At 36.0% G+C, this 19,049-nt stretch overlaps 2 protein-coding genes across 3 annotated transcripts; one reads left to right on the top strand and one right to left on the bottom strand.

Annotated features, from left to right (window-relative positions):
- The first annotated feature begins 733 nt into the window (after nucleotides 1-733).
- Nucleotides 734-13,237, top strand: LOC127962156 (ankyrin repeat and death domain-containing protein 1A). The gene is made up of 15 exons (XM_052561649.1): nucleotides 734-906; nucleotides 1,486-1,589; nucleotides 2,054-2,152; nucleotides 3,118-3,216; nucleotides 3,440-3,544; nucleotides 4,820-4,918; nucleotides 5,480-5,578; nucleotides 5,661-5,759; nucleotides 5,839-5,937; nucleotides 6,810-6,908; nucleotides 6,987-7,085; nucleotides 7,177-7,272; nucleotides 7,361-7,562; nucleotides 10,825-10,956; nucleotides 11,623-13,237. Exons 1-15 carry the CDS (start codon nucleotides 873-875, stop codon nucleotides 11,682-11,684), a joined length of 1,527 nt encoding a protein of 508 aa, XP_052417609.1. The 5' UTR covers nucleotides 734-872; the 3' UTR covers nucleotides 11,685-13,237.
- Nucleotides 13,238-14,505: 1,268 nt separating this feature from the next.
- On the bottom strand, nucleotides 14,506-18,368 carry LOC127962157 (maspardin). 2 transcript variants are annotated; one of them, XM_052561650.1, is made up of 9 exons: nucleotides 18,213-18,368; nucleotides 17,727-17,791; nucleotides 17,264-17,425; nucleotides 17,026-17,106; nucleotides 16,791-16,936; nucleotides 16,604-16,712; nucleotides 16,132-16,239; nucleotides 15,731-15,871; nucleotides 14,506-15,193 (listed from the first exon to the last, which is right to left on the bottom strand). In XM_052561650.1, the coding sequence occupies exons 2-9, from the start codon at nucleotides 17,787-17,789 to the stop codon at nucleotides 15,068-15,070; spliced, it is 936 nt and encodes a 311-aa protein (XP_052417610.1). In that variant the 5' UTR covers nucleotides 17,790-17,791; nucleotides 18,213-18,368; the 3' UTR covers nucleotides 14,506-15,067. The 2 variants fall into 2 exon arrangements, with proteins under 2 accessions (XP_052417610.1, XP_052417611.1); XM_052561651.1 differs by having other exon boundaries at nucleotides 18,249-18,347.
- Between the last annotated feature and the right edge of the window lie 681 nt (nucleotides 18,369-19,049).

The following is a 19,049-nucleotide window of genomic DNA, read 5'->3' as shown; positions in this document are numbered from 1 at the left end:
AGGTCAACATTTGTCCAGCATTCATTATAGTTTACCTAAAGCCAACAGGCAGACAAACAAGCACAATTGCCTATTGTTACACAACAAATATTAAAACCGATGAGAAAATTAACCCATGAAGAATCGGCTCTCAATGAAACGAATCTGATAACAAAGAGCAATGAATTTAAATATTTGGTGAGGAATATAAAATAAAGACGAAACCTAGTGAATGAAATAAAAATCCCCGGATTCAATAAGGAGTTTAAAAATGTAGTGTGCAATATTATGTATATCATTCAATAAAAACAAATGACAAATGCATGTTTTGTTTACAATAAATCATATGCATTTGTTCTTTAAGTAAATCATTTATATCGCATATTTTAGATATTTCTTTTGTTCACCTTTTTATAATATATTATAATATATAATATACGTTGGTTACTATTTACTATTGTACGTTCATTTGAGGGAAGAAGAAGCTTAACTGCCAAAAAATGACATCTGCTGTCTGTCACAATATTTACCCGGATGGAGAAAAGTGGTAGCAAATATATTTAACTAATGTCTCAAAAGCAACGTTGACAAAACCTATTTAATATTCATTAACTACCAATTCGCCATTGGAAGTGACTTCAGCATAATCTAATTAATATTTATAATCACATCCGAAGGACACGAGGAAACGTCACCAAGCCCTAATTAATATTCATGAGCCAAACCCTCGTTCGCTTCAGCAGGATTCGTCATTTCCCAAAGCGGCAGGCTTGAGCTCGGCTGTGAGAGAAGCGCTCAGAAACACAGCCCAACATCGCGTCGGAAGATAAAGATGTAGACATGTATCACAAGATGCACACATCGGATACATAACACTGCATCGACTGAGGACGATGGAAGACGGACTGGTGTCTGAAGACGATATTTGTAAGTGTAAAATACTGAAAAGATACAATAGTGACCGTGTTGTAGTGCGGTACGGACCCTAAGTAGGGCAGGTGAGAGAAATAAGGTTATATTCAATGGCTAAAATATTCATTATCTCACTGTATTTCTAAATGGCTTCTAAAACTAACTGTGTCTTATAGTTATAAATAAAAATTGTATTATATAAGACCAAAGAGACTTGTTTACAAAGGCTTTGTTGGATTCTTGAACATATTTACAGAAGAAAATGAATTTGTGTGTGTGTGTGTGTGTGTGTGTGTGTATAAATATATTATTTGTGTTAGATTAATTTTAAATATTATTTATATTAAATCATAGATAGATAGATATTAGTTTTAAATTGTATACCTTTTTAAATTGTGGGTCATAGTTTAATTATGTACACAATCAGGATAGAATCTAAAACCTAGATTGAGATGATATCTAAAAAGTGATGAGAAACATTAAATATGAATACTGCCGATGCATGTGGACAATCATGGATCCTGCTCATGTTTGTACCGGTATACACCATACTGTATATAACTCCTGTCACCTTCCACGTTTATTTCTCTCCAGTGCTTTGCTCAGAGAAGGAGTTTCATGATGCTGCAAAGAGGAACGACACGGAGAGGATGCAGGAGCTCATCAGAAGAGGGGTGGACATCAAAGTCAAAAATAAGGTGAGATATAATCAATACAGAAATGTGCTCAATGCAAGGAATGGATTATGTGCATTATACTAGACAGTCTAAAGCAGTCTTTCTAATAAAAGACGCCCTTTGAATGGTTTAAAATTGGCTCCTTGACTAAAATAATAATGTAATAAAAATATATATATCGATTTAAATAAGTAAATAAACTATGATGTACACTTCTAAACATGGTGGCACGTTTAAGAAAGCGGAGCGAAGCATGCCGAATGTACAGGAAGCTGTGTCAGAGGAAGTTATGTTGCCATCCAGCATGCCAATTTCTCTGCCTGGAATGCTTTGTTTTTCCCAGTTATGCACCAGAGTGACGGAAACCCACATGTTGTGGTCGTCAGCACAGGATATGACCTTTGTTTTACCCTAGACAACAGTATTTATCATCTAAAGCCAGTGAGTGTGGATGTTTAATTTTCTCATGTGATTCTGGTTTAAAGATGGACCGTAAGGCCTTGCACTGGGCAGCAGGAGCCGGCAGTGAGCAGGCAGTGCGTCTGCTGCTGGACCACGACATGGAGGTGGATGATATGGACAGCGTACGTGTCAAATGCTTTTTGTTTGAGCACTGCCACACTGTGTGAACAATCGGGGAACGGGTTCAAATTTAGTTGTATTTTAGGCTGAATATTTTATGTAAGTTAAATATTGCTCCACTGAATACATTTTTAATGGGCTGCTGTTCACCATGTGACTTGTAAATTACTGGAGGCTATGAGTTTGTTACACCAGCAATGATTGAAGAGACAAAGAGTGGCCCTGAAATGCAAGGCAGAACTTTTAGATAATTGAGTGTTGACTAATATGTGCCTGTGCATTTTTTATATATATATATATATATATATATATATATATATATATATAAATTAGAATTTGATATAATAATTAATAATTACTTTAATAATTATAATTATATATTTTTTTGTAAATTACATAGACGTATAAGTAATAATTTTTTTTTTTTTTGGTGTATGTTATAACTGGTCATTATTTTTGTATCAACTTTTTAGTATTTTAGAGCATATACAGAGCATTTTTAAAATAAATATAAATTTATTAATAAATATAATAAATATAAATGTTGTTTTTTTTATCACATCTTTGTTTCTGCACTTCATGTAAATGGTCCTGTGAAGTGTCTTTTATTTTTTAAATACAAATTTTCCATGTTGTCCCTCAAGTAGTATTGTGGGTATAATTATCTTAATTCTAGCAAATGCAGTTTTATTTGATACAATTTTACAGGAGATTAAAATAATATTTAAACATACTATTTAGAAAAGATTCAGATAAAGTATAGCTTGTCTCACTATAACATTCCATACACTTTTGAATTAATTTTTTTTTAGCTCCATTATTAAACTTTTTACATTTATGCATTTGCTGGACCCATTTAAGTGACTCACATCAATACATTCAAGCAAGCAATATGATCCACTGGAACACGATTCTTAATTATGTAATCAAGGAAGTTGTGTGACGTATACATTCTTTTGTTTTCCAGTTTGGTATGAACGCTCTGCTCTTGGCGGCATGGTTTGGTCACCTCTCAATCCTAAAGATCCTTGTCTCAACTGGAGCGAAGCTCACCTGTGAAAACAAAGTAAGACTCTATTGGCAAAAAGTTTTGTTATGTCTCAGATATCTTTTATGTACTCCGCTCTCTCACGGTTGACTATCCTCTTGACGAATAGCGTTCTGAAGGTGTTCTTTAAAGACCACTAACCAATATAAATGAGACTGATGTGTGTACTGGCCTACATTCAGGCTTCAACGTTCATTTCAATGCATCTCGCTCACTGAACGGTCTCTTTTTTTTCTTTCAGAATGGCTTGAATCTCTTACACTGTGCTGCACAGAGGGGTCACATCAGTGTTTTGGAGTATATTATGGAAGATCTGGAAAACGTGCAGCTTAATAAAGTCGACAAGGTGAGAATCTCATGTTTTGCCACAGTGCCCATGTGTAATGTCTTTTAATTTTACCCTCTGTTCCCTGCTAAATACTAGAGCCCAGACAAAGTTTAGAGACCGAATGGGTTTTGTTTTCCAAAGTTGGGAGTTAAAGTTGATTGCACAGTGTCCATGCAAATACCAGTTAAACATTTTTAAGGAATGGCTTTAAGGAAGGAATTGTGCTAAGGAAGAGTTTTTTTGACTTAAAAAAGCTGCCAGTGAACAGGAGCTGTCAAGCATCAGAAAGGACAAATAGTTTCATAGAAATCTGTTTACTGGGAAAAATGGTGACGTGTTCAATGCTTATTTTATTGAAACCGCTGTACTGTATTATCAATGTCAACAGGGTTCATTTTTATGTCTTGTTGTCTTAAAACTCTGATTTAAGTTTTTCCAGTTGTTGTGAATTGTACTACTTGTATGTTATGATGAGATTTATGGTCCATTATGTGTTCTGCAAAGTAGATCAATAATACAAATATGTGACCCTGGACCACAAAAGGTTAAGTGTCAATTTTTCAAAATTGATCGCTTTTTAAGTTGTCCATATGAATTTTTAGCAATGCATAACACTGGTCAAAAATAAAGTTTTGATATATTTACAGTAGGAAAGTTACAAAATATCTTCATGGAACTTTACTTAATATACTAATGATTTTTGGTATAAAAGAAAAATCGATAATTTTTTTTGGCTATTGTTACAAGTGTACCCCAGTGACCCCAAGACGGTCACTTACAGTATATCACACAATCAATATTCTCAAGTAGTTTCATTGTGCTTTGTGACAACATCCCTGCTGGAAATAGGTTGCCTTCTAATGGTGGCTAGTTAAAACCACTAAACCTTAATGGAACATGTCCCAAAACACACAAATTTTCAATGGTTTTAATGGTTAAAAGTTTGGTATATGTAGTGGAAACCATCAGAATTTCTGTGATGGTTTCTATTGTTTGTTTGTTTTTTCAGCAGGGATGTTTTATTACCCACTGAAATAATAACAGATGAAGCAAAGCTATAATACTTATGGAAACTACACCTTTCCATTACACAAAAGGCTCTTTATATTGGAAATAGGTTCTTCAGATTATTAAAATATTCTAAACATTAAGAAAAAGAGAGATTATTTTAAGAACTGTCCACAGAATGGTTCTTTGAGGAACCAAAAATGGTTCTTCTATTGCATTACTATTTTAAAGAGTGTAGTACTGTACATTATGTCCTTTCTAACGTGTGTCCATCTGCTGTGTCAGTCAGGTAAGACAGCGTTTCATTTGGCCGCGGAGCATGGACACCTGGAGGTGGTGGAGTTTCTCATTGGTATGGGCTGTGCTCATGACCTCAAGGACAAGGTGAGGGACAGCAAGAGTCATGGGTGCACAGACGCTCCTCAGTGTGTGCTAATTAGATTTCTCTACTACTAGATGTAAAATGCCAAAGTAGAGGGCAAAGCGAGCCAAAGTTTTCAGAATAACGCTTCTGAGAACTTGTCAATGTGATCCAAATAAAAACTCTAGACTTGGGCGGTGTGGCACTGAATTATAATTTTAATCGGTGTTTGCTGACATCAAATGTGCCATATATAGGATCCCTTATCTCTAATTCACTATGGCAAAGGCATGCCCATTGAAAATATGATATTTATATAAGAGTAAATTCAATGCAGAGTGGTGCCAAATTCAGCGGTTCCAAAGAAATTGGCAAAATAGAAAAGAAATCAACTACATATGAATTAATCTGACCTCACGACAAAAGAAAAAGAGAAACTAAACGCATTCAGCATGCTACAGTAGATGCATCACGTGCCGTAATTTGATAAGTTAAACTAACCAAAACAAAAACATACAAAGAATGGGAAAACATTGGCCTTAACAACATCGATGCAGCACTAATATGATGTCCATGAACTGCAGGAGGAAAACACTGCACTGCATTTAGCAGCTAAGCAAGGCCACAGTGATGTCCTACAGAAGATCATGGAAACCGGCGAGAGCATTGATGAAAAAAACATTGTAAGTAGATCCTGTTTTTTGTGTGCATTGAAAGGTCTTTTTTTTTTGGTGTTATTTGCGTCAAACTGTGATCTTTTATCAGGATGGCATGACGGCTTTACATTTGGCAGCTGAAGGAGGGCATTATGAATGTATCAGACTCTTGCTGGAGGCTGGCTGCAATGTCAATGAACTTACTCATGTGAGGACATTGGTTTATACTATCAGTTTTCAACTTTCAGTACAAGTCAAAGCACACCGTAAAGTGTTTCTTCTTATAGAGTAACAGGACAGCTCTTCATCTGGTGGCCCAGCATGGCTCTGGAAGAGAGATCAAACTGCTGGTACAGGCTGGGATCAATCTGGATTCAGTAGACACAGTGAGTACTAAAACCCCAAGCTTACCTGCTTTTTATACTTTTGGTATGACATTCACTGAAGAACAGGAGAGAATTCTTGGGGGAATATTCACTATGGCAATGGCATGCCCATTGAACTAATTTGCTGAATTCTCAGTTAGCGGTGTTCAATAATAATGCTCTGCATAACAGATATTCACAGACCTATAGGTACAGTATAGGTACAAGGCCATCTTGATTATGTTAAAGACATGTTTAAAACATAATATTATACAGAGGTTTTACTGCATCATTCGGCTGATTTTGCACCCTTTAAGAGCATGACAAAAGCACTACTTGGGACAAGTATTTTGTGGGTTTATTCCTGTCCAAATGTTAAAGGCAACATTATGGGGAGTGTTAAAGTTTTTGCAAAAAATTATGGGAATGTTACTTTTGCATGTTTTATACACCATCTTAGATTAATAGCCAACTGAAATGTTTCAGAAAGAAAAAAAAAGTTCATTAAGAACATTATTAGACATTTTGAATGAACATTCTATTAATGTTACTTGTTCATAAACTGTTAGAACCTTGCCAGAATGTGAGCTAAAGGATATTCTCTGTTGTGCATGCACACATCACATCTAAGGCCACATCCAGACAACGTTAACGCCTCTTAAAGAAAAAAAAAAAGTACACTGACGAAATAATTAATTTTTAGTACGATCACAATGTGGAGTGCATCATTTGGGCACATTTGACAAATTACCTGATTCGCGACTATTCTGAATAGTAAAACCTAGAATTGTAAAGTTTCTGAGGTGGCTAAAACCTCAGAAACTTTACAATTCTAAGTTTTACTATTCAGAATATCTAATGTATTTACAGTAGAGACATTTTTCTTTACCTAGCAACATACTTCAGCTCTGCACTTGGCAGTACTCAACAACTCCACAGGAATAGTCAAGGATCTTATCGATGCGGGATGTGACCTGGACATCTTTGACAATGTGAGTGTCAAACATTTATGATTTCATGGATTAAGGAAATGGTTTCTTCACTCATTCATCAACAATTGTTCCTCACAGCGGCTTCAAACTGCTTTGCACATAGCATCAGAACACGGACGGCAGAACATCGCTGAGATGATCCTGATATCTGGAGTCAACCTCAATCTGCTCGACAAGGTGCAAATCACTGTTGCATACTTGAGTGTGGTTGATAAATTTGTATATTTTAATGCACTTCATCAAACGATTGAACAAAATGTATTTACAGCAGGGAAAGACATCTCTGGATGTTGCAGCACGAGGCAACCATGTCAATGTCGTTGACATGATTATAAAGGCTGACAGATTTTACAAATGGGAGAAGGTTTGTTCAGTATATATTAATCTTAAATTAATTGATTCCGAAATCATTTGAATATTGAAGATTTTAAATGTGTTCAATTGCTTTCTAGGAAAATGTGACGAGTGACTCTGACTCTCTGGTGGGAGCGAGTCTTACATTTAAGCAAGATCATCGACAGGAGACACAACATATGCGATCTGTTCTGTGGAAACTAGCCTCCAAATATCTCAAACCAGGCGAGTGGAAAACACTGGCTCGGCACTGGAAGTTCTCAGATGCACATATTCGAGCCATAGAGCACCAATGGACAGGTATGTCATTTAACATAATCTGCTGAGTGCATCTTTAAAAAATATATGTGTGTACATTTGTAAGTCGCTTTGGAAAAAAGCATCTGCTGTGTGTGTGTGTATGCATGTATGTGTGTATATATACAGTATATATAGATGAGTTCATTTGTTAAAACAGGTAACTCTCAGTTACAGGTAATTTTTTATAAATCATGTTTTTCATTGTGCGTTTCACATACTGTACCTGCAAAAAAGGGTCACATCATTTGGAATATTTTGAGAATTTGAAGGTGGGGTAAGTGATTTCTGGTAGCCAATGTTGATATTTAAAATCACCAAAACAAACACGCCCCTACCCCAAAAGGGCCTTGCCCCTATTTTGATAGTGCATCCCCAAAATCACAGGTAAGCATATACATACATACGGAACCCGGGCAACTATTATAGCAATGTGTTTTAACTGCATATACTGTATTAGTTCTGTGAAACGAAGCATAACCAATGTTACTCAACTATCTAGAAGAAACAAAGCAACCTCGGCATCCTGCTCTCTGAGTTCTCTCCAGCTCTGGAAAGCTGATCAAATATTTACACAACTCATAATTCTTGCCTTATCGTAAGCAGCCTTTTATTCCGCAGACATTTTCCTCTTTTGTTTTTTATCCGCCATCTCTATCTTTCTGTCGTCTCTCGACTCAGCCCCTTACTGCTGATTGCCTACAAGTTTTTAATGCAACTCTGCCTGACTCAGTTTTCCAAAGCTTTTTTGTAGGGCTGCAACTAACGATTATTTTGATAATCGATTAATCTGACGATTATTTTTTTACGATTAATCGATTAATCGGTTTATGTACTTATATTTTAGTTTTCCCCAAGTAACTTATTAATAAAGGGTCTTTATCATTCAACAGACTTTTTAGAGATTTTAACCATTTTGCATTGTCATATCCTCATCAAAAACATAACTGGAGTTGTGTTTTATTATGTGCTAGTAATCCTTTGTCGAACTCTTCTGCAATCAAAACACTGACCCGTACGTACTCTAGCAAATTCCGCAAGGAGATTTCAAATAATGTTTTCACCATGGCAGTCCTTAGGGCTCCTAAAGTAGTTTAACATCCCGAACAAAGCTTAAGGAATCTTTCAGAACATATTTTCACTAAGAATAAGATTAAAACAGAATAAAATAGCAGTACATTGCATTTTATTATAATTATTTTTTTCCTGTAAACACAGAACTTATACCTGGGAAACAGCTTCATAGCTTATGCTGTGACATTGTAAACAATCATTCGAATAAAAAGTAAATAAAAAGTGCCAATGGCATGAAACCTGAATGGAAATCACATTTCAAAGTAAAATCCATCAGAAAAAAAGTATTGAAAAAATATGAGAAAAAAAAATTGACACACACAAAAAACCTGCTGTGTGAAAAAGAGCAGTGAATACTTCTAATTACATTTAAACATTTAAAAATGAAAGTAGCGTGACATACAACCAAGTATGGTGACCCATACTCGGAATTCGTGCTTTGCTTTTAACCCATCCAAAGTGCACACACACAGAGCAGTGGGCAGCCATTTATGCTGCGGCGCCCGTGAGCAGTTGGGGGTTCAGTGCCTTGCTCAAGGGCACCTAAGTCATGTTATTGAAGGTGGAGAGAGAAGTGTACATGCACTCCCCCCACCTACAATTCCTGCCGGCCCAAGACTCAAACTCACAACCTTTCGATTGTGAGTCTGACTCTCTAACCATTAGGCCACGACTTCCCTTACCTCATTCAGTCATAATTAGGCTGCAAGACTGAATTATGAACTGGTAAACAACAAAATGATCACAGAACATGTTTGTATAGCTTTACATGTTAACTGTTAAAAGCAATGTTATCAGCTTTTACAATTAAAGTGGGGGTGAAATGCTATTTCATGCATACTGAGTTTTTTACACTGTTAAAGAGTTGGATTCCCATGCTAAACATGGACAAAGTTTCAAAAATTAAGTTGTACGTTTGAAGGAGTATTTCTGTTCCAAAAATACTCCTTCCGGTTTGTCACAAGTTTCGGAAAGTTTTTTTCGAGTATGGCTCTGTGTGACGTTAGATGAAGCGGAATTTCCTTATATGGGTCCTAAGGGCACTTCTGCCGGAAGAGCGCGCTCCCGTATAGCAGAGCACTGAGAGCACAGACATTCACTGATCAGAGCGAGAGCGTCGCGAAATGTCACAAAAGGAGTGTGTTTTTGGTTGCCAGGGCAAGACAACCCTGCACAGATTACCAAAGAAAAAACAGCATTAAGGGACCAGTGGATGGAGTTTATTTTTACAGAGCATCAACGGAGTTGTGCAAGTGTTTGTGTTTGTTCCCTGCATTTCGAAGATGCTTGTTTTACAAACAAGGCCCAGTTTGACGATGGATTTGCGTATCGTTTATTTCTTAAGGATGATGCAATACCAACGAAAAAGGGTCACAATCGTGTGTTGGAACCGCAGGCGGTGAGTAAAACTGCTTCAAATATCTCTGCCTCCTTGTTAGTGCGTTCGCCTCCCATCGGAGACCCGGGTTCGAGCCCTGCTCGGAGCGAGTCGTTGCTGCTGCTGCTCTCGTTCAGTTTCAGCCTCGGGATCTGATTCTGGATCATAAATAAACGGCTGAATCTGACTGTAAGCCATGGTTTGTTTTGGATGATGGTTTTTTCCTCACGGTAATGTCACAGCTTCCAAACTCTCTCAACGCAAAAGCCTACTCGCGCTCGTGATTCTTTAGCTCCGCCCACACGTCACGCCTCCAGTCGGTCGTGTTTTTCCGGGAAAAATCGGTACAGACTATTTTTCTCTTATGAATATAATAAAACTAAAGACTTTTTGGAGTTATGAAGGATGCAGTACTACTCTATAGGTACTCAAGATTAACAGGATATTGAGTGAAAACGAGCATTTCACCCCCCCTTTAAACATCTAAACATTTGCAAACAACATTGTACTGGAGAATCTGATCATATAAAAGTCAGATCAGTAGTGAAATGCATGAAAATGAGCCACTTACGGCAAATAAAAGTTATTTAGCAACTAATCGATGACTAAATTAGTTGACAACTATTTAAATAATCGATTTTAATCCATTAAATCGATTAGTTGTTTCAGCTCTACTTTTTTGTAAAAATAAATACCCCACTTTTAACATGTAAATGAAGCATTCTGTTATTTGTTAACAAAATAAAGGAAAAACGGTGTGTTCCTTGTGATAAGATATCCGTCATAGTGATGACAAGCTCTGAACTTTAAAAGGTACCAAGAGCTACAAGGAGCACGGGCATAGGATGCTGCTCATCTGGCTGCACGGAGTGATCATCGCTGGAGAAAACCCCATCAAGGGCTTGTACGAAGGTCTGACTGGAATCTCCAGGATTGATTTGGCAGGTGAATTCAGCATTACACTTCATGTGTGTATAAGATCTGTTTCTAAACCTACTGTTATGCCTGTCTAGACAAAAACTGTATGCATCATATGTGCATTTCAGACTCAAATGCAGCAAAATGAAAAACTTGTTGGCAGAATTGCGGGTGTCATTTTTGGAAGGCAAATGCAGAATGCATTGTAGTGAATTTGTATGCAAATTAAATTAAAAAAAAAATTATATTAGGTTATTATTCTTGCCAAGAACCATTAACTTCATATGTCTATATATTAATGTATGTGACCAACTAAAGTTTTGCATGCCATTTTGACTAGGATTATGCCTTTGATGATTGTAAGCTGTTCTGAGCTATTGAGTGTGTGTGTGTGTGTGTGTGTGTGTGTGATACGTCAATATTGATAGCCTGAATGCACTGTAAGTCGCTTTGGATAAAAGCATCTGCTAAATGCATAAATTTAATTTAATGTAATTTTAATTTAATATATATATAATATATATTGTTTTCTTCTTTACACACACACACACACACACACACACACACACACACACACACACACACATATATATATATATATATATATATATATATATATATATATATATATATATTAGTTTCATAGTCTTGCTTTACTTTCCCTCTTTTATAACTTTTTTTTCTTCCTAACAGAAAGCATGCGACAACAGGCAAATGCGGATCCGTCTTCTGCTAAAAAATGCTCTACAATGTAATGTGAGATTTGTTGAGAATGGTCTAGACTGAGCACGTACCAACCAGGAGATTGGATGCTCTTCAAATACACAGTACTGAAGAAACACAAATACTTAAATATAACCTCAGTGATGTGTCGGAGAAGAAAACTTAGCCTGTTCACACCAAGAGCAAATATTTACAGCAAGCATGACTTTGTTTTGAAATGATGGGTTTCTTTGGAACCATTCATATAGAGAAAATATGATAGACAGAAAGAGAAAAAAAAAATCTGTTCTCCCAAAAACTGCTCCCTGTCGAAAAACTTGCCAAGCAATAACATTTTTGGTCATGCTGAATTTCACTTTCCACATTTCTATTTTACAGTTCTGCATGTATTTCTGTCCTATATTTATTTGTAGTTGCAGCTTTTCTGCTGTAATTGTTATTTTTAAGACTAGAAACAAAGACAATACTAATACAGCTGCACTGCTCAGGATACTGGGTAACATGTTTTATGTGTGTTTAAATGTGTGTGATCATCCTGTTCATTATAGGATTGGCAGGACTGAAAGGTCCAAACTTTTTTGTATGTGCAAATGTTCTTATTTGAACACGGGCAAAAAAAAAAAAAAAAGTGAAGAAGGTGCAATACGATTAAGAGAATAAACCACTGTAGTATTTTATGCAGATTGGGGCTGAGTTGATATCGAGTTCTCAATTTTTTTTTCTTCATTTTCTTTTTTTTTGTAGTAAATCCCTACAAGCTTTGTGGTTTGTTACTTTTGATATAAAACAAAGCCTTAGCTTAAATTCTGAAATGTAAACAATAAATACAGTTTTTGCGCTTTTTAATGAAGTGTGGCGGATCGTTGTAGCGCCTCATTTCCAACCGCAACTCGGAGCGCACGTGAACCAAACATTTACTCCCTACTACTAGTTATTGCATGAAATAAACATGGATAAACTTCGGAAGTTGTGTTGAAAATGTATCATGTCTCACGTACGTCCTCAGTCAGTTTTCAGCCGCGGAAAGACAGCCATAGCAAAATATGTTGTTGGACGATGTCACGTAATGTTTACCTCAGAAAAGCCATTCAATGCCGATAACTGTTAAATGTTTATATAAAAAATAGAAGAAAAAAAAATTGGAGCATAGTTATATCGTTAAGTATACAAGTATAGGTTAAGTACGTCTATCTTTTTCCCTTTACAGTTTACAATGTCAGTTGAGATTTCTTTACTTGAGAAAACCTGACACGCACCTGATAGCCTCTAAATGAATCCGTATCGAGTCGAGATCGGAATCGAATCGAATCACAAGCTGGAGAATTAAAAAACTATGTCAACCCAGTTCTTATGCAAACAATATATTCAGCCTGCCTAAGCAAGAGATGTGTAAATGTTGCTTGTGATGTTAGAGATGCTACACTGATGCATGCAAGACTGTAACTGAAACTGTACTTGTTTGATTTGTAAGTGTACTTGTTTTAAAGTATTAAGTCTGGTATGAGTCACCGTTTGCAGCATGACTAGAGTTGTTGATTTTTCCCACACTAAAAGTCTGTTAATCTAATTAAATTATTGCACTTTATTATCTAGATGTTTTTGTCATATTTTGTTATAATGGCTTTAGTGGATTGTGACTCAACAAGAAATTAAGTGCTGATGTGCAAGCAGGATAAAAAAAAATACACTTCTGCCGAGACAAAAGATGCAAATTTGCTGTCACCAATGGTTATAGGGTAGTAACCAAATGTAACTATGCCAACCAAAATGCTGTTGCCATTTTTAAATGAGGTGACGCAAACAAATCATTGAAAACCAGCCATCTCTGATAAATAGGAAGCGGTTTTCTTTTGGAATGATGTTGCAAGCTGTCTCCAAGCAACACAAATAGTCTCAATAAACAAATATATAACAACAGGAAGTTCTGCTTATTTCATTCTGTATTTTCGTTTTAGAATCAGTCCAATAATCTTAGGGTCTGTAATAGCGCATAATATTTTATTTTAATTGCTTTGGACTGTTTTCACATCTAATTGGTGCTTGGTCTGTGCATATTTCTTTCCTGATTCAGAAGCAATCGTTTAAAGTTAAAACACCATGATGGATTTGTTTATTACAAACACACAGCTTTTCACTTCTCATGATGTTAATCAATAGACTGGAGTGGTGTGGATTATTGTGATGTTTTTAATAGCTGTTTGGACTCGCATTTTGACGGCACCCATTCACTGCAGAAGATCCACTGGTGAAAAAGTGAGGTAAATGCTAAATTTCTCCAAATCTGTTCCAATGAAGAAACAAACTCATCTTCATCTTGGATGGCCTGAGGGTGAGTAAATTTGCAGCAAAATGACATTTTTGGGTGAACTCGTCCTTTAAGCCAGCGGCATTCACATCCACCTCTATTCAGATCATGATGTTACACTTAGAAAAATGTCACAATACTGTTGTAATGTTTTTTGCAACTTCTGTTTCGTGACAAGTTTAATGTGATGGCCCCTTCCAAAAATGATTATGGTGGTACAAGATCAAAATATCATGGTACTGAATGATTATGATATTCATATAATGTTGTATTTAGGTGATGTCTAAAGAATAAAATAATCATCTGGTCTGCTCCGGCTTGAATTTATTTGCATGCCATAATTTTGTAATGCCCAATTCATTAATCTGATTCTTTTGTTAACACTTTAATAAGATGTGAATAATTTTTATTGTGTAGCCATAGAGGTGTTGTAACTGTGTGTTAATGATTTAGTTATTGATTTACATTATTGGCAGGTGAGAGTTTAACACATGCAGAACCTGTAATAAATTGTTGTAAAATCTTTAATAACGATCGATACCTGTCAGTTGCAGTTACAGGACTTTTATTTAAGTAAATAATGACACTTTTTGATTTGTTTCCAAATCAAAGACTGCTGATAGGTCATTTGGAAAAGGTAAGAGATTTATACAATCTGGTGTTAAAACCAGTTTCGGTTTATATCAGTGCATGACTCCAACAGACATAATGACACTGACAACATTCATACATACAAACAAACCAAGTACATGACAAAAAAATAACACCAATGTACAAAAGGCAGAAAATGAAGTTCAAGGAGTAAAAAGTGCTAAATTGAATAAATGCATGCATTTTATATTGTGTAAGGCAACCGGGTCAAAATATGGCATTCTATGAAAACTCTTTTACCATGTAATCAATTTCACTTATTTACAGTCATACTTATCAAAATATTGTTTATTTTCTGTAAAGTAAAAATAGGCTTTTTAAAATCCATTCACATTTAACTGAGTTTAAGGTCATAGAAAAACAGAATACCGGCACGTGATCTCTGAAACGGGTTCAATTCAGATCCAGATTCATCTAGTCAACCTTCAGGGGATGCTTGGATGAACCCTGTTGGTCTCTCTACGATTCCTTGTCACTCTCACTGTTGTTGCTCAGATTTGTCCTCTGCACTTCCAGCTCCTCTGCACTGACCATCTCTGGACTGATAGCGGCGTACCGTGTCCCATGAAACTGACGCAGGTGTATCTACGGAGTAAAAGCAGAGTAACAAAATGCAAATTAAGCCTTAAAAAAATTAATTAAAATAAAATCACAACATGATTGCACTGTTTTTAATCACTATTCACTGAAACTGCAAGCTTTAGTAACAGAAAACTGGTCCTTGTGTCTTTAAAACAGGTCGTCTTTATTCACTGAGAATCTTCCTCCAAAAAGTCATCAACTATTGCAATCTGATTACGGAGTCGTGAGTTTGTGATTCGAAAGAACTGAAGATTTTTAGAAAAAAGCAAATTACTGTTTCTGGCAAAAATCTATCATATGGCTAAGATTCAGACTGAAGTCTGACTACTTTTACTTGCTGCTTTTTTAACTTTTAAAGCTTTCGATTACTTTAATTGCAGGAAAATTAGCAAGTAAAATGTTCTTCATATACATGTTCCACAGAAGAAAGTGCGTTATTTGAGGTCGGAACATCATGAGGGTAAGTAAATAATGACAGTTTTTACATTTGTTTGATTGAAATATTGGTTGAAATATTCCTTTCAACGACTTGAAACTCACTTGTATGTACAGGTTGACTTCTGCACTTCTGCACAGATACGGGAAGTTTCCTCCTGTTTTGAGGTGAGCTCTTCTAGCGTTGGGGTACAGCTTATACATTTCTTCCTTTGCCTCATGAGACAGGGCACTCTGATCAAAAACCTAAGTGGAAATATGTGCGAAATGTTTTTAAAATGTTAAACTTACATCTTATTTCTGTAACTTATGTAAAGTGTTTCAGTTCTAGAATCACAAAACTTTATACAAAGTTTAGAATAAAGGCCCGTTCACACCAAGGAAGATAAAGATAACACTATACGGTAGTTCTAAAAATATTTCACAATTTTAAAGAATAGAGGAGTCTACAGCACAACAATAACCATAAAGACAAAGAGAAATGATAGTGTATAAAAAAGACCTACATCCATTATAGTGACGGCAATATCCTTTATCTTGTGAGGCTCCACATAAGAGTTTTGGCAGTTCAGTGTGAGTCGAGAGGCCAGTTCACTCTGGTTCAGGCTTTCCAGCTGAAGCACAAGCAAACAGAGAGCGCTTTGTTGATAAATGAGCAAAGAGTGAGACAAATTCCCTTCACACATCAGTCTGAGATCTATTACTAACTACATCAATCCAGAATAAGCACTAAATGTGGTTTGATTAATGTGCAGTTTCCACATAACCATTTCAGTACAATTAAAGTTTGCATGTATTTTTACACATTTCATGTTCATATTAAATGTATTTAAGGCAAAAAAAAAATGACTTTGATAAACGCTCTTAATGTATGATTTGTAATCGTTTTTTGTAATTGGTTTTGTAGGCCATATATTGTAGCATTACATAAATAATATCATCAACGCTGTAAACAATCAGTACAGTAGAAATACTCACTCTGTCAACCATAAAGTCAATTGCATCTACCATTTTTGGGTCCACAGGTCCTTTGGCAAAGTTACCAAGCACAATCTTTTTGAGCATGAAAGCAGGCATCAACCAGAAACTAGAAGAGAAAAATTATACATGAGACAAACTCACAATGATGGAGATGTTATCACTGTAAAAGTATCCAGTATATAACCTGTTTGCTGTCCAAGTCTGGTTGAAGATCGATGTGTCACTAAATGAGTTGCACAGGATCAGAGAATGAACTCTGGGAGATTTATGCGTGACTTCAGCAAATTTCTGAGCTAGGAATCCTCCCAGAGAGGCACCAAACAAATGCACCTATGCAGACCGAAAAACAAAGAATAGGTTGTGAAAGAGACCCAGTTCTCATCTTGTATACCATACTTAAAACAATCAATACACCATACCTTGTCCAGTTGTAAGTTGTCTAAAAGCTTCCTAAATCCATCACAAAATTCCAGCAGATCCCAATAGACAGGATATTGGAGCTGGATACAGAAATATCAGGAAATAAATCAGGAAAAAGCAAAAGGATATGTTAGTTTATGCAAAATGGCATTTTTTTAAATGGAAAGCGACTGAATAACGCTTTCAATTGTTAACAGATATCCAGCAGGTCTATCTGTATCTGATGTGAAAACGTACAGAGATGACGCGGTAGCCCCATCCAGAGAGAGCCAGGACCTGTTGGAAGAAAACCTCTGCCGTGCCGCTCACAGGTGGGAGGAAGATGATGGGACACCTGATGCTTTTCGGCCCGGCGTCATACAACGACCAGACTTTACTGTCATCATCATCCACGATTATCTACAGAAGATGCACAGGCAAGACGTCTCACAGTTGTGCTACATCAGCCTTATAATATACATATATTATTCTAATTTACATTTATGGCAGTTCTAATTCATTTAATTTTAACTATGCTTTTTTAAAAAAAAAAAAAAAAAAAGACAATTAACAATGGCAAATGACAATTATGCATTGTTTTCCACCGCAAATGAACTTACAGCCGATATGTTAATAACAGGCATGCTAATAAGCAACTAGTTAATAGTGAAAATTGGTCCCTATATTAAATTGTTACCGATAGAAAGCTAGATGAACTTACTCTTTTCAGAGGCACGGCGCTTCTGAACCAGTTATAGTCAGGAGATACTCTTATCTCCTCCATTGCTGAAATGCAAATGAAAGATGAGGTTAAATACGTGTATAGTATGTTTCACAGAATAACTGACACGATCCACTGAAAGCTTGCAATTTAGATTAAAAGAATAGGAACTGTGTCATTGGTTTTACACCCCTTTCATGTAAAGTATTTCACCATAGAAAAACATGTGACTAGACTACAAAATGATCTCGTGAGCAAATGCGACAGGCGAACGCACAAACACAGTTCCTGTAGGTACATCAATCCATTATTAATTGACGGTTTCTCTGAAATAACCGTTTAAACAAATGAAAAATGAACATAAGACTGTTTTAGATGCTCAAAAACACAACATCTGCCTCTACAAAACTGGCGTTTGTTTACGCTTCATAACAGCGTACATCTGGAGACTATTTCGAACAATAGATGAATAACGTTATATATTACCGTGCTGATTTGTGAAATAAATCACGTTTTACTGACTTTAATCCAAAAACATTGTAGCTGTTCGTTGAATCACATGACAGCAGCTTCCGCAGCCAACAAACACACCAGCCAATCACCACCCGCGAACAATGCGCATGCGCAGTGAGAGCAATGGGGAACTTTTAAAGAAACAGTTCACCTTAAAAAAAAATCTAAAAAGACTCGCACTCATGTTGTTGCAAACCCTTATGACTTTCTTTCTTCTGTGGAACGAAAAAAGGAAATGAATGACTGAATGAATGACTGAATGGCTGACTAATTTATATCTTCACAACTCCTTTAAGTGTTTCACTGTGTTAGTAATATTTTGACATTTTGTATTTAATGAGATATATACAGGGTTGTGGCATATGCATGTAACGGCGTTACGTAATCAGTATACAAAAATCCAGTAACTGTATTCAGTTACAGTTACGTCAAAAAACGTAGTAATCAGATTATAGTTACATTTGAAAAAAGGGGGAATACTTTCAGGATTACAATGGTTTCATTTAAAACTAAATAAATCAGTATTTTGGCATAACACTAAGCGCAGCTTGATTAATGACTCACGCGAGTCACATGTGCCACCCGCTGGTGCATGCGCAAATAACAGCTGTCTACAATCTCCTCAAACGCAGATTGAATCACTACTGCTAAACATATGCTGCCCGCGGGCAAAAACGCGTTAATTTCATGGAAATTCCGCAGTTATTTTGTTTAAAAAGAAGAAATTGCAAACAAAGTTGAACAATTGTGTTCTTATTATATTTGCTTGCTTATTCTCTATTTCCCTTTTGAAGAAACATTTCCTTAAAA

Source organism: Carassius gibelio, chromosome B7 (genome assembly GCF_023724105.1).
Source record: "Carassius gibelio isolate Cgi1373 ecotype wild population from Czech Republic chromosome B7, carGib1.2-hapl.c, whole genome shotgun sequence".
NCBI classification, from domain to species: Eukaryota; Metazoa; Chordata; class Actinopteri; order Cypriniformes; family Cyprinidae; genus Carassius; species Carassius gibelio.
Note: the sequence above shows the minus strand (reverse complement) of the source record. Positions and strands in the feature narration are given on the sequence as shown.